The sequence below is a fragment of the Canis lupus genome, chromosome 27 (assembly GCF_011100685.1).
Source record: "Canis lupus familiaris isolate Mischka breed German Shepherd chromosome 27, alternate assembly UU_Cfam_GSD_1.0, whole genome shotgun sequence".
NCBI classification, from domain to species: domain Eukaryota; kingdom Metazoa; phylum Chordata; class Mammalia; order Carnivora; family Canidae; genus Canis; species Canis lupus.
This window is the reverse complement of record NC_049248.1, coordinates 39,823,285-39,837,188: the sequence shown is the minus strand read 5'-3', so window position 1 is coordinate 39,837,188 and position 13,904 is coordinate 39,823,285. Positions and strand designations below refer to the sequence as shown.

The 13,904-nt window shown below is 56.0% G+C and overlaps 1 protein-coding gene across 1 annotated transcript in view; it reads left to right on the top strand.

Annotated features, from left to right (window-relative positions):
* The window catches only part of COL2A1 (collagen type II alpha 1 chain), a 30,753-nt gene that overhangs the window by 993 nt on the left and 15,856 nt on the right, over positions 1 to 13,904 (top strand). Inside the window, 16 exon segments of the mRNA NM_001006951.1 lie at positions 3,437 to 3,643; positions 5,079 to 5,095; positions 5,299 to 5,331; positions 5,436 to 5,468; positions 5,570 to 5,623; positions 5,800 to 5,901; positions 6,939 to 7,016; positions 7,705 to 7,749; positions 7,855 to 7,908; positions 8,310 to 8,363; positions 9,124 to 9,177; positions 9,591 to 9,644; positions 9,777 to 9,830; positions 10,142 to 10,186; positions 10,721 to 10,774; positions 13,799 to 13,843. Coding sequence (NP_001006952.1) covers positions 3,437 to 3,643; positions 5,079 to 5,095; positions 5,299 to 5,331; positions 5,436 to 5,468; positions 5,570 to 5,623; positions 5,800 to 5,901; positions 6,939 to 7,016; positions 7,705 to 7,749; positions 7,855 to 7,908; positions 8,310 to 8,363; positions 9,124 to 9,177; positions 9,591 to 9,644; positions 9,777 to 9,830; positions 10,142 to 10,186; positions 10,721 to 10,774; positions 13,799 to 13,843 — 983 coding nt within the window.

Here is a 13,904-nt window from a genome sequence, read left to right as displayed (position 1 = left end):
GGGGGCACAGATGGCCAATTGCTGTAACAATTTCAACTGGATATAGTTAGGGATGACAGTTTTACAGTCTAGTCCAGAGGCGGTTCGGATCGCACCTCTCCATCGCCTCCCTTGGTAAAGTCCCACCGTCTGGGATTATATTCAGGACAAACGAAGCCTGGAAAGTGTATTAGGTAGAGAGGCTTCTTCTTCTTCTTCTTCTTCTTTTTTTTTTTTTTTCCCCACGTGTTTGGGCACTGTTTCCGATGGCTGGGATTCCAGCCCCGTCTTTGTATGTTACAGATTGTAAATCAATCGCGGGGGGAAACTTTTCGTGGGGGGCGGAGGATGAGAGGGGAAATCAAAATCCCTCTGCCCACCAGGCTCTGTTTGGTCTCTCCCGCCACCAGGCAGTCTCCAGAGACGGCTTGGAAGGCCCTGGGCCCAGGAGGACTTTCCGTTCCTCAGCGCGGCTGACCCAGGCGGGGGCAGGGCGGGGGCAGGGCGGGGGCAGGGCGGGGGCAGGACTGGGGCCGCCGGCGCAGCCGCAGGGAGTCCGGGGCAGGAGATCCTGGCCGGGTCGTCCAGCTCCGCGCTCCGCTGGCGGCGCGCTCCCGGGCACTTGTTGGAACACGGTGCGTCTCTAAGTGATCCCCAGGCTCGGACTGACCATATTTTTGTCTTCGCTCTGCCTGTGCATCCCCACACAGCTGTCTTCCTAACTGACCTCTGCTTAGTGCACGGTGAAATGAGCTAAGTGACTTTAAGATCGCCCCCCAATTCTGCATCTGGCATTAGAGGCACTCACTTAAGGGGCAGAGCGCTCTCACCGCCGCAGCTTTGCGGGGAGCGAGCGAATTCCAGGGCTTCTGGGGCCCAGATCTTCCAGTCGCTCCTCCTTCTCCCCAGGGGTGGGGGGTGGGGGGAATGCGTCGGGGCGGTTGACTTTGCTCCCCGGCGCATCCCAGCCCCGTGACCCCCTTACCCGAGGGGTCAGGGGACCCAGAGAAGCGGCGTGGGGGGGTGGGGTGGGGAAGGCACCGTCTGCGTGGACGTCAGGAATGTCAGAAACCTAGAGCGGGGGCACGCCCCTCCTCCCCATCCGTCCACGAGTTCGAGAAACTTATGGGAGGCGCTGTCTTTGACCTACATCTGCATTTCACAGCCCTGGCCTCCAAAAGTGCCCCTCGGCTGCGGGGAGAGACCTCAATCCTCCTTTGTGAGGCTTGTTTGCGTTGGGAGATTGGCAGCGATGGCTTCCAGATGGGGCTGAAATGCTGCCCGTATTTATTTAAACGGGTTCCTTGCGGAGACCCGTGAATCGGGCTCTGTGTGCGCTCGAGAAAAGCCCCATTCATGAGCGGCGAGGTCCGGCGGGCGCCCCCGGACCCCCCGACCCCCTCTCCACAATGCCCCCCTGTGCCCGCCCGCCGCCACCTCCCGGGCTCCAGCCCTGCGCAGCGCGGCGGCGGAGCAAAAACAGTTCCCCGAAAGAGGTAACTTTTTAATTGGCCTGCGACAAAGGAGCACTTTATGCGGCGCGGCGGGAACCACGGGAACCGGATCGGGCGCGCCGGGATGCTATCGGCGGCCGCCGCGAGCAGCAATTATGGTGGCGCTGGGCTCCTCCGTCCACACCTAGGGGATCCGGTTACGGGGCTGGCTCCTTTCTGGGCCAGTCATTTAATCCTACTGCTCACCCTCCCGGTGTCCGTGGGCGAGCCGCGGCCCGAGCGGCCGCCAGGAGAGTCCCCCCGCGCCTCCCACCGCCCGCGCCCCGGCCCCGCCCCCGCGCATCCCGGGCCGCCCCTCCCCGGGAAATCCGAGCCGCAGGCCGGTGCACCCCCTGCTCCCAGCATTTTCTTTTCTTTTTTTCTTTTTCTTTTTTTTTTTTTTTTCCACTCGGAGCCCTGTTGGGTGAGATCGGGCCTTTCCTGAGTCCGGATGGGAGACCATTAACCTCTCCGCCTTCCCCTTCCCCGCCGCCTGCTTTCTACAGCTGCAGCCCAGCCCTGGGAGACGCAGGGTGCGCCCTGCGATCCCCCGACCCTCGCCCGGATCATCTCGCCTAAAGGCCGGAGCGGGTTTCTCCCGGTGGCAAAGAAAAAAAAAAAAAAAAAAAAAAAGATTTATCTTCCGATTTTCAGAGTCTCCTTCCAGAGCCGCAGGCAGGCCCATTTCTCTCTCCGCCCACCTGGTTTGTGGCTCTTTCCTATTATTCCTCCCCCGCAGCTGCCACTGCTTTGGAGATTTTGATGAGAAAAACAGCGCTGGGCGCTCCCTGGCACGTGGTGCGGCTCCTCGGCCCTTGGCGCTCCCGGGAGCGCTCTTGTCAGCACAGGTTTCGTCTGCAGGGTGAATTCCAGACGGCAGGGCGCTGGTGCAGAGGGGCGAGTCCGTGCCGCTCCGCGCCGGGGCTGCATTCTTGCAGGAGGCCCGGACTGGCTCATCTTAGCCCTGGCCAGGCCTTCGACGCCCCCTGCGCCCTCCCCGCCCCCCCACATTGAGGTGTTGCCTTCTGATGAAGTTAGGGTCGCTCCAGGGAGGGCTATGGCTAGAGGTCAGCAGCGGGGGGGGGGGGGGGGGGGGCTGGAGGTCAGCACGAGGGTGGGGGGGGTGGGGGGGGTAGGGGGCCTTGGTCCTTCTGCCTCCCAAGGTATTTTGTTAGCCTGCTTGGGTCCCAAGTGTATTGTCTGAATCGGCCTATCCTCCTCCTGGAATTGAATTAGAATCCTGATTTTTTTTAAAAAAGATTTTATTTATTTATGCATGAGTGACACAGAGAGAGGCAGAGACACAGGCAGAGGGAGAAGCAGGCTCCCTGCGGGGGTTGGGGGGGGGATGCGGGACTCGATCCCAGGACCCCGGGATCACTCCCTGAGCCAAAAGCAGATGCTCAGCCACTGAGCCACCCAGGTGCCCCTAGAATCCTGATTCTAATATGATTTAAATAACTGGATATGGTCCTCATTCTGACAGCCCCTCCTTTCACCACCAACCCTGCCCCATAGATCTGCTTTTGGAGGCTGGCTGTTCCTGTGGGGGTGGGTGGGGGTCTTCTCCAGTTTCCCCTGTCCTCATCTTTAAAGTCCCTGAGTTCCCGTTCAGGGTTTCACCCCCAGCTCCCCGTGCAGCTCACCTCTGCCCCCTCAGGCTTCTCCCAGGCTAGATGCCGGTAGCACCCCGTCACCTTCATGGCTGGGTCCTGGTTTCCACGGGCCAACAGACAGCATAGCGCAAGGTGCACAATAAATACGCCTTGAATTTATTCAAGAAGATCGAATGATGGCTTAGAAAAATAATGTTCAAGTTCTCTATGTTTGGGTGGCCAGAGCCCGCATTCTTCGACATTTGAATGATGTCAAGTTGACTGCAACCTCTTTCTCTTTTTCTCTTCTGGCCCCCGACCCCCTCCTTCCCTTTGCTCTCTGCTTCCCCTGCCCTGCCCTTGGTGCAGAGAAGGCTGGCAGCTGTGTGCAGGACGGGCAGAGGTATAATGATAAGGATGTGTGGAAGCCCGAGCCCTGCCGAATCTGTGTCTGTGACACTGGGACTGTCCTCTGCGACGACATAATCTGTGAAGACATGAAAGACTGCCTCAGCCCCGAGACCCCCTTCGGAGAGTGCTGTCCCATCTGCTCAACTGACCTCGCCACTGCCAGTGGTCGTAATTTATTTATTTCCTGTTCCACATAAATAAATTACTTGCAGGTGCAGCAAATGCCCTCCCATGGATGCTGGTCATCTCTGCGAAACAGAGGGACTGGTTATCCATGGGACCCCAGCAGCTGAGGCTGAAAGGAAGGGCCACGTCTTGCTTGCAGGTTGAAATTGAATGAGCCTGAGACACTAGCGGGGGCGGTCCTCACCTAAAACCTCCCAAAAAATACACTTCCAAGATATGGAAGGACAGATGTGATTCCACAAAAGTATCCTCTCTGGAATCGTCTCCGCAAATCCCTAGAGCCGCAAGGGAGATGCCCTGGTCCGTGGGCCAAACCACAGATAGAGTCCTCTCACCCGCAGCTAGAAGACCACTAAGTATCCACTGAATATGTGGTCTTCAGTGGGGAGAGTCTCCGCCGGCTTGTAGGGAGACAGAAGACAGGCTCCCTCTTTGAACTATGGGACAGTGGTGGCAGTTTTCTTTTGTTTTTACCTCTCTTGGAATTAACTGCCAATTAAGAAGCAAGTTAATAAGGGAAGGAGGAGCCGGGCTCTGGGAGGCGGGCGGGGCTGGAGCCCTGCAGGCCTGAGCCCTGGTGGGTTTATTTGCTCCCAGCCAGAACCAGTGCTGCGGGCCCACCTGGGCCTACGTGACCCATCCCCAGCACTTGGACACAGGCCCCATCTCCCTATGGGGGGGAAGGAGGGGGAGGCACATGGCCAGGCCCCTCCGGTGGTCCTCACCCTCCCCTTCCCATCCAATGGGGAAGCAAGTTGACCTGGAAGCAAGGAGTTGCCCTTCCTTAACACTTCCCCAACACTGGCGAGCTGCCTTTGTGGTTCGGATTTTCGGATCATTTCTGAGGCCTGTGTGGAGGGAAGTGTTGATTGCCTCACTACTGTGCTGCTACAAGGGGGAAGGGGTCACTGATTTGGGATGGCCCTGGCTGCAATGCCCTCTGTAACTCCTATGCCCTGCTGTGTTTTTGTGCTTGCTTCGAGGAGACCCAGCTTGAACGTAAGACCCTTCTGACTCCCTAACTTCCTCAGGGAGGGCTCGGGCCGCGGGCAGGGCTTCCTACCCTATGAGGAGGGAAGAGGCTCGGACCCTCTGCCAGCTTCTGTGCTTCCTTTCTTGGTGCTAATTAGATCTTGAGCTCCTGGTTTTCTCTTCACACGCCCCGCTCCATTCTTTTGCATGCTGGCTGCTTTTTCAATAACCGAGTCTGGGTCGGCTCTGTGCCTCAAGGGACCTCAGCAACCCCGGGACCCCGGTGACCCTAACATCCCAGCAGGACAGGAAGCTGCCTCCTTCCTGGGTTGTGTCCTAGTCTTTGTGTAATTCATTCAAGAGCGTGGGAGTGACAAGCACTTGTTCTTCGTCCTTCTCCATCTCACAAATTTTTCATTCTTCTCTATTTTTCCACTTGCAGGGCAACCAGGACCAAAGGTAAGGACTTTCTCTCTTTTTTCTTTCTTTTGTTTTTTTGCTTTTTTCAGAAGCAATGTTATGCTCACCCAGCCCGTGGTTTTTAGGCAGCAGTGGAGGGCTGTTTTAGGGGGCACCTCAATGCTCGGGCTGCAGGGCAGGCTTTTGTGCTTGGGGCTTGGTGGGCTTGCATGGATCGATCCTCAGACTGTGTCATGTTTCAGGGACAGAAAGGAGAACCCGGAGACATCAAGGATGTAAGTACAAATTACTCGCAACAGGGGTTGGGTCTCAACTGGGTCAGCATCTTGGGCTACCTCTAACATGCCCTCCTGTGGGTGTCTCTTTCTTTGTCTCACAGATCGTAGGACCCAAAGGACCTCCTGGGCCTCAGGTAAGAAAGGGAGAAATCCCTTCCACCATCCCTTCCTCAAGTTACCGATCTGCAGGCCCCCCCGGGCCATGCCGTCATCTCAACATTTTCTTTGCCTTCAGGGACCTGCAGGTGAACAAGGACCCAGAGGTGATCGTGGTGACAAAGGTGAAAAAGTGAGTTGAGAAATGCTCCCTGACCCACGTGGGCTGCCCAGGTCCCCTGAGTGTCTCGCCCTCCACTCATCGCCGCCCCACCATGTGCTCGACCACCTCCTCAGGGGCAGCCCGTGGACGGGTGGTTCTTGAGTAGGCCTTGCTTCATGTGCGTGTCCTGTTCTCTTTCTGCCAAGGGCGCCCCTGGACCTCGTGGCAGAGATGGAGAGCCTGGGACCCCTGGAAATCCTGGCCCCCCTGGTCCTCCTGGCCCCCCTGGCCCCCCTGGCCTTGGTGGAGTAAGTATCCTTATGTCCCCTTCCTTCAGGCTGTCCCTCCAGAATGTGGCTTCTAAATTGCTACTCACACTCACCTGGCTGGCTCCCAGGGCTGCCAGCAGTGTGTACACAGCCTGTCCATGGGCTTTTCCCTGAGCCTGTAATTTAGTGGAATCACATATTAGGCTTGAGACTGTGGTGCTAAGGGCTGGCTTTTTTCACTCACGGGGCTTCTGCAAAGAAAGTCTTCAGTTACCTGGCTCCCAGGCGTCTGTCCTGTGTGCGGTTGATTCCTGGGCGTGGGTGTGGGGGCTGAGGGATGGGATGACTGGGCACTTGTAGTTCCCTGGAAGAAGAGTGACCACTGTCCTTGGAAGACATTTAAACCTGGTCCTTGCCAGGTACATTCCAAGCAACCATTCATTCTCATGAAAGAGCCCCACTGAGCAAAGGTGTGTGGTTAAAGTCAGTTTTGGAATCCAGCCAGCCAACAGATTACATTATTGTCCAGTTTTTGCAGGTTTGCCCTTTTGATGTTTGCTATGTTTTAAGTACGTAGGTGGCTTGCAGACTCTTACTCTTTCCCTTGCTGAAATATCTTAGGGCTGTTGATTTTAGTCTCTTGCTGGGCATCGAATTCCTGGGAATTAAAAAAAAAAAACTTTAAAAGCGATATTTTAGTTATACTTCTCAGTGTATATTGAATGTATATATTGTGTATATACTTCTCAATGTATAGTGAACAATGTATTAATATTGTAGAATTTAAAAAATAATTCCATAAAATGAAATGCAGGTAACTGATGACCTGCGCCTCCGAAGAGCACTTTATCTTCCAGGGAAGTGATGCCACTGGCATCTAATAACACATTTCCAGAACGATTTTTCAGGAATCATTGGCAAGTCTGTTCAATGCTAGGTTAGTCTCCAACACTTAGAGTTTATCTAAAATGGAGCTGTCGTCGTTTTTTCTTTCTATCCCAATTTATAGCTTACCTTGTTGAGAGGGAACAATCTGGGGCCTCACAAGCTCCTAATGTTGTTGGGTTGATTTGCAGAACTTTGCTGCCCAGATGGCTGGAGGATTTGATGAGAAGGCTGGTGGCGCCCAGATGGGGGTGATGCAAGGGCCAATGGTAAGAAAAGACATCAGGTTTTTTTTTGTTTGTTTGTTTGTTTTTTTTTGTTTTTTTTTTTTTTTTTTTTTTTTTTTTTTTTGCAGCCAGAGTGGTGGGAGGTGGCCCTACGCAGAGCAAGGGAATCTGACAACCTCACTTTATAGATAATTGCTTAGAGCAGCTCTTCTCCAGAGGTTATGTAACCTCCCATGTGGTTAGCCCAAAGCATTTGGTTTTTAATGGTGACGGATGCCAGTTCTAATGATGCGCTGGAGTGACCAAGAAGAATGAGGATGGAGAGACACATCTAGGCTGAGCTGTTGGAAGGCCGGTCGCTATTGCTCTTGGAATGAGAACTGAAGAATGCAGACAGCAGCCACCGTCCTCCAGCGCCCACAGGACTTCCAGCAGGAAATCTCAGCCCTGCAGCTCCGACTTGGCACATGCTAAATGAAACTCAGACTTTAGTAAACATGGCTGTGGGCCAGGAGAAAGCAGGGCCAGCTTCTCCATCCAAACGGTGCCTATAAATAAATAGATTGTTGCGTGGGGAGTGGGAAATGAGAGGGAGCAGCCACCGTAGGGCCCCTGCCCACAGAGTAACTTTTTGTCCTTTGTCTGGGCTGTTGGCTGGGAGGAGGTGGCGCTCTGGAGGCCGCTGGCGAAGCATTTCCAGTAACCCTCCTCCTCTCCTGTTCCAATGCAGGGCCCCATGGGACCTCGAGGACCTCCAGGCCCTGCTGGTGCTCCCGTGAGTACTGGGTCTTTCCTCTCCCTGGCAGGGCGGATGCTCTCAAGCTCTTGCATGTCAGTTTGTGGAGTCAATTAACCTGGTGTCCTCGTGTTGCTTTTTTAGGGACCTCAAGGATTTCAAGGCAACCCTGGGGAACCTGGGGAACCCGGCGTCTCTGTGAGTACTGGCACGGGCCCCGCCCTCCTCCTAGGGAGTGATGTACCACTCAGACCCCAAGACTGCCCAGAGCTTCCCCAGTGCAGGGCCCAGAGGTGCCACTTCTTAGCTCTGTGGGATCCCTGACAGAGGACCCCGGGTGGCAAGGACCACCAGGAACTCTGTCACCACCGTCCCCTTTCTGGCTCACCCCTGGCCTGTGTTGCCTGCTGCCCTCTGGTATCATCGGCTCTGCACTCTTGCTTTCTCAGCACAAAGTGGGCTTCCCCTCCACCCCCACCCCCACCTCTCTTCCTTATGAGAGAACTTAGATTCCAAAGGCTACAGTCCCGAAGTCTTGTCCACTGATTAGGTATCGTTCCCCCCTCCAACCATCTCTTACTCTCTCCCTTCATTTGTAGGGTCCCATGGGTCCCCGTGGTCCTCCTGGCCCCCCTGGAAAACCTGGTGATGATGTGAGTATACCTGAGTAGCGGAATGAGTGGCTGCCTCCTCGGAGGGAGGGCTTGGAGAGGCTGTGTACTGGGGCAGGGGTGCAGAAGCGCCCTCAGATTGGCCCAGGGTGGGGGTGTCCTCTGGTCCACCAGAGCCTCAGACCCTGTCTACATTCCCACTTGCAACCTAGCTTACGAGTGTCCGGGGACTGCCTTGGAGCCATCGGGAAGGGAAATAATTAAAACATCATTAGCTCCAGGAAGGGAAATTGAGAGACGGGAGAAGGGCGAGGGAAAACACAGGGGGACCATGGTAGGGAGGGGACAACAGAGGAGACACTCAGCAGCCCGACATTATCTTAATTGTAAATGAGTTAGGAAAAGTGGAGCAAGGCCTGGGCGGGGATGTCTGCAAAGGATGCAAACGAAGGGAAGAGACAAGAGTTGGCTCTCAGCTGCTCTTGGGAATCACATTGGCCCGTTAGAAGTCTCTGGGCATAGGGCAGCGCTAGCCCAGTCTGCAGAGCCCAGGACGGGAGAGAGCAGAGTCCCCGGGAGGCCGCAGGCTGGTCGGTGGCCCGTGTCACATGCAGCTGTCTGAAAGGACACATAGTGACCTGGGAAAAGCATTGAAAGTCTGGAATCCGAAGGAGGTGAGGGAGATGAGTAAGCAGGTGGGCCACAGGCACAGCGGACCGCGGAGAGGCGATCCGGATCTGGAGTGCGCCAACTGCGCTAACTTGTCTCCTGGGGAAGCTGAAGTACATCTCTCTCCTTGCAGGGCGAAGCTGGAAAGCCTGGGAAATCTGGTGAAAGAGGCCCTCCTGGCCCTCAGGTAAAGTCCTCCCACCCCTTTCCCAGCCTCAGACCTTGTTCTGAGTCTCCCTCCTTTGCAGCTGAGGCCTCACGCCCAGTGCGTCCAGTTCAGTGGGCTCACTTCTAAAATGGGAACTCCAACAGCCCCTACCTGCATCAGGCCTTCATGCTGATGTTTAGGATCCTGACACAGCCCCCTCCCCGCCCAGCCCCGTGGTGGCTGAGCTGCTGTCGTTTTCACCCATTTTGGATAAGACGGGGCGATCACAGGAAGGGGGGCTCTGGGAGCTCCTGCTAGAGCTGCCCCAGTGCTGGGCTTCTGACCACTCGGCTGGCCTGAGGGAGCTGGCTCTGGAGGTTCTCCAGCAAAGCAGGGCAGCCTCTACTTCACCCTCTGCTCTGGGCCTTGACCGTCTCCTCTTTGGACCACAGGGTGCTCGCGGCTTCCCGGGAACCCCAGGCCTTCCTGGCGTCAAGGGTCACAGAGTAAGTATCGCAGACAAGGGTTTTGGAAGGAAAGACTTATCCAGGGGGGAGAAAAAAAGCATGTGGGAGCATGAATCCCCTTATTAGGGTTCATCCCAGAAGTGTGATGGAACGTGTTCTCTCATCCCCTAGGGCTACCCAGGTCTAGATGGTGCTAAGGGAGAAGCCGGTGCTCCAGGTGTGAAGGTAAGGACCAAGGAACACATGGGGGTGGGGACAGAGGGAGACGATGAGGAGCCTTTCCCTCTGGTCAAGGAGATGCTCTTGAGTCAGTGGAGTGAGGATGTGAGGACAACTTTGGTTGGGAAGACCCAGTCCTACACCCTGATGGAAGAACAGCAGGCCGGGAGAGCTCAGGGAATGGTGCCTTGCAGAACCCAAGTGTGGGGTCTCGGTGCTAGCTGAGTTGACCAGAGCTTTCAGGTTCTTCCTTGGGAGTTTTCCAGGTGGGGTGGCAGTGGGGTCCCGCTCACTGACCCTATGCATCTGTTTCCCAGGGAGAGAGCGGTTCACCGGGTGAGAATGGTTCTCCAGGCCCAATGGTGAGTATGGACAGCCTCCCCTGGGAGGGCCTCCAGACACTCCTCAGACATCTCCTAAAGCCTAGCAGATGGCTCCGCTATAAATGCCCTGCTCCCTTTGTGCAAGGTAGATCATCAGCTTTGTAGATCTGATGATTACGATCGGATCAAAAAGGTGAATCTATTGAATAGATGATGTGGTCAAGTTTCACCAACATTTCCTTGAAATAGCCCTGTGAGCACACTTAAGGTGTGCTTCAGTTTTTACAAATTCCGTTTTTTCTTGATATTTTGGGGAGTTCATCTGTTGCATGAAGCAAGATGCACCCATGACAAGGTTCCCAGCAGGAACCACAGGGGCATCTGTGTGTTCGGCCTGGGCAGGAAGGCCTTTGATGTGATTTGGGGAGTCCTAGATGAGTCGGGAAGGCCGGATCGGGGGCATCCACACCTTTGCCTCCTGGGCGCGTGCATGCTCCCCACTCTGGTGTCTGGGAAGGACTTGCAGAGTGTCATTGAGCCAACTCATGCTTGTGTCCTCCTGCCGTGTTCCAGGGTCCCCGCGGCCTGCCCGGAGAGAGAGGACGGACCGGTCCTGCTGGTGCTGCGGTGAGTAATGACAAGGCCAAAGCCACCATTTGGCCAGCACTCTGGAGGTTGCTTTCATATAGGGCTTGATCCTCCCGACAACCCCCATGAGGTGTAGAGGGTGTTGTCATCCTGGGAGGATTGATCATGTCTCAAAGCGCCAGGCTGAGCCTGCACAGTTGAAGGGCAGGGGTGAGCTGTGGCAGGGTGGTTGGTTGGTGAGGGCGGGATTTTCTCTTAAGGAGTCTGCATTACTCAGGTACTCCCCTTCCCAGCCCCCCGCCCACTCCTAGTCAATCCAGTTTGAATTTATGGACAGCCTTCAGATGGCTACAGTGCTGGGCTACATTTTGACCTTTCTGGTTGTTGAGATGATGCTCTAGGGAAAGTGTAACAGTCTCAACTCATGGGGCCTTCATACTTGATGTCACTGGTGCTGGCAATAGGGTGACATTCATGGCCACTATGCCACAGGCACTTTCTAGGGTCAGTCAATACCTTCTGTGCTTTGACTCATCTTCCCTCAAATCCTGTAAGATAGATTCTACTGTTCTCCCTACTTTATTATTATTTTTTAATAAGATTTTATTTGAGAGAGCGAGCAGGAGCACAAGCAGAGGGAGAAGCAGGCTCCCTGCTGAACAAGGAGCCCAATGCAGGGTTCGATCCCAGGACTCTGAGATCATGACCTGAGCCGAAGGCAGACGCTTAACCAACTGAGCCACCCGGGCGCCCCTATTCTCTCCATTTTAGAGAAGAAGGAACTGAGGCCTAGAAAGTTTAAATCGCTTCAGACAGTGCTGGGCAGCCTCAGACTCTGGTGGCCTCTTGTTGGTGTGGGAAGGGCACGGCGTGGGGCGTGGGGATCGGTAGGGGATTTGCAGCCAGAGGAGTGTGCAGGTGTTTAGCTCTGATCCCTGAGAGGCAGAGCCCTTGCAGGCGCTCGCTCAGGCGAGTGATGTGATGAAAGCTGCGTTTAAGAGAGATTATGCTTTCCGTTGAGCTCATGCCCCAGCCACCCAAGCTCCGCGGCCCCTCCTCACGCGTCCTTGTGAGGCCGGCCTGAGTAAATCAGCTTCGCTCCCCGCGCTCTTCTCCAGATAATGTATCTGTCTGGCGGACGTTTCCCTCAAAAGCAGATCGGTGAGATATAACAGGCAGCCTTGACCCCTGTTTGTCAGCCGGAGCTGCTGAAGTGCCTTGTCCCAGAGTCACTCTGTGTGAGGGGATTAGAGAGTGCTGGGGCTGCCAAGAAACACCACTATTTCTGCAGAATCTTCGGCCCTGGCTTGTGGTTTATTGGCCAGGCCTGAAGCCACGCGGGTGGCGCCCCGTGCGGGGCGAAGATGAGCTGCATCCCTGCTCATCCTCCTTCCTGGGCACAGCAGGCCCTGCTTCTTGCTCCTCCTTGCTGGTTCCTGTCCCCACAGTAGTCTGGCTGGCAGGCTGTGCGCAGGATTTGGCAAAGAAAGTTGACAACGTCACAGAAGTTCCCAGTGCGGGCCTGCTGTCAAGGCTGGGCCTGGGACCCGGCTGGGTTGGGCTCTGCTGGCCGTGGTCACGCGCCCCCTTGGGCCAGGCTGTGCCCTCTCCCGGCCGTACTGCAGGGAGAGCCACGGATGCCAGCCCAGGCCTGCAGCTTCCCTTTGCTCACGCTGGGCCCCAGGCCTCTCCTCCGGCCTAGTCCTGGAGGGAGGGTGCTCCAGGGTTGCCCGAAGCAGCCAGCCTGGCTCAGAAGGGGGGTCTGGCCAATGCCGAGGCTTTACGTGCCCTCTGACATTTTCTTTTCTGTCAAGTCTCCTCTTGCTTTCATGTTTAATGCCAATGTGGAGCGTCTCCATCAGGAGAAATGGGCCATAGCCAGGAAGAAGATGTCTTTTTTAAAACGTGAGCTCCCCCTAAAGTATCCTTCTTCAGCACCCCAGAGAAAGCAGAGGCAGGGGCAGGCAGGCAGGGAAAGGTCACTTTCTCGGCTGTTCTGGTCCCCTGCCAAGGACCAGGGGCCAAGCCCTGCTCTGCGTGGTCTGATGGCTCCTGGAGTTTGGGTAAAAGTTCCCTAGGCCCAGAGGGGCTTTGAGAGAGAAACTGGGGAGTGCTTACCTCAAACCTGTGGGGAAAAAAACCCTCAAAACTAGTCCTAAGGGTGTCTGTGTGGCGCAGTCGGTTAAGCATCTAACTCTTGGTTTTGGCTCAGGTCCTGATCTCATGGACAGTGAGATCGAGCCCCACGTCGGGCTCCACGCTGAGCGGAGAATCTGCTCCAGGATGCTCTCTCTTCTGCTCCTCCCCGCACTCACGTGCCGTCTCTCTCAAATAAACCTTTACCAAAAACAAAACAAAACAAAAAACACCCAAAAAACTAGTCTGAGAGAGAAAGAACTGGCAGCCTTGTCTTACTGTGTAAAGGACTCTCAGGGGCGTGAGCTCAGATGTGGTCCTCAGGCTGTGCCCAGTGTCCTGTCCCCATCACAGGCTGCTTCCAAGGCCAGTGGCAGACATCCTGGGGCTCCCTTAGGAACAGGTGGTCTTGAGTGGCTGGGAAGGGGGTGGAGCCCAGAGACATCCCGGGGTTAACCAGGGGGAGGCCTTAACCAAGCCTTAGCTAAGGAGGTCAACCAAGCCCTGAAAGTGTCTCTCCTAGTGCGGGGCAGGAATTGAGTTAGGTTTGCTGCTCGGCTTCCATTTCTCTTCGGCCCAGTTCACCGAGTCTTTAAATGATAACCTGGCCTTGCAGTTGGGGTTATTTGGGGTCTGAAGGAAAGTTTCCAAAATGACGGAGTGGCGAGGAGATCACCAAGCTTTGTTTACAAGGAGAACATGCCCACTGCGCCCCAGCACCCCTCCTTGCGGCCACCATGGAGGGTTCCCGGCTGCTCCTGCCCGGGGTGCTGGCCTGCACCCGCACCCGCACCCGGCCAGCCTGCCTCTCGTCCCCGGGGCCCGGCGCTGCCCGAGTTCCCCGTGGGGTGGGGGTGGACCGTGGACAGGGGAGGGCCTGGCCTCGCGGGGCCTCTCACCACGCTGCTTCCCTCTCCCCACTCACAGGGCGCCCGGGGGAACGATGGCCAACCAGGCCCCGCGGGCCCTCCGGTAAGTGCCCTTCACCGCCTGGGCTTGGCCTACCTGAGTCCCGGGGGAGCGGGCAGGTGCC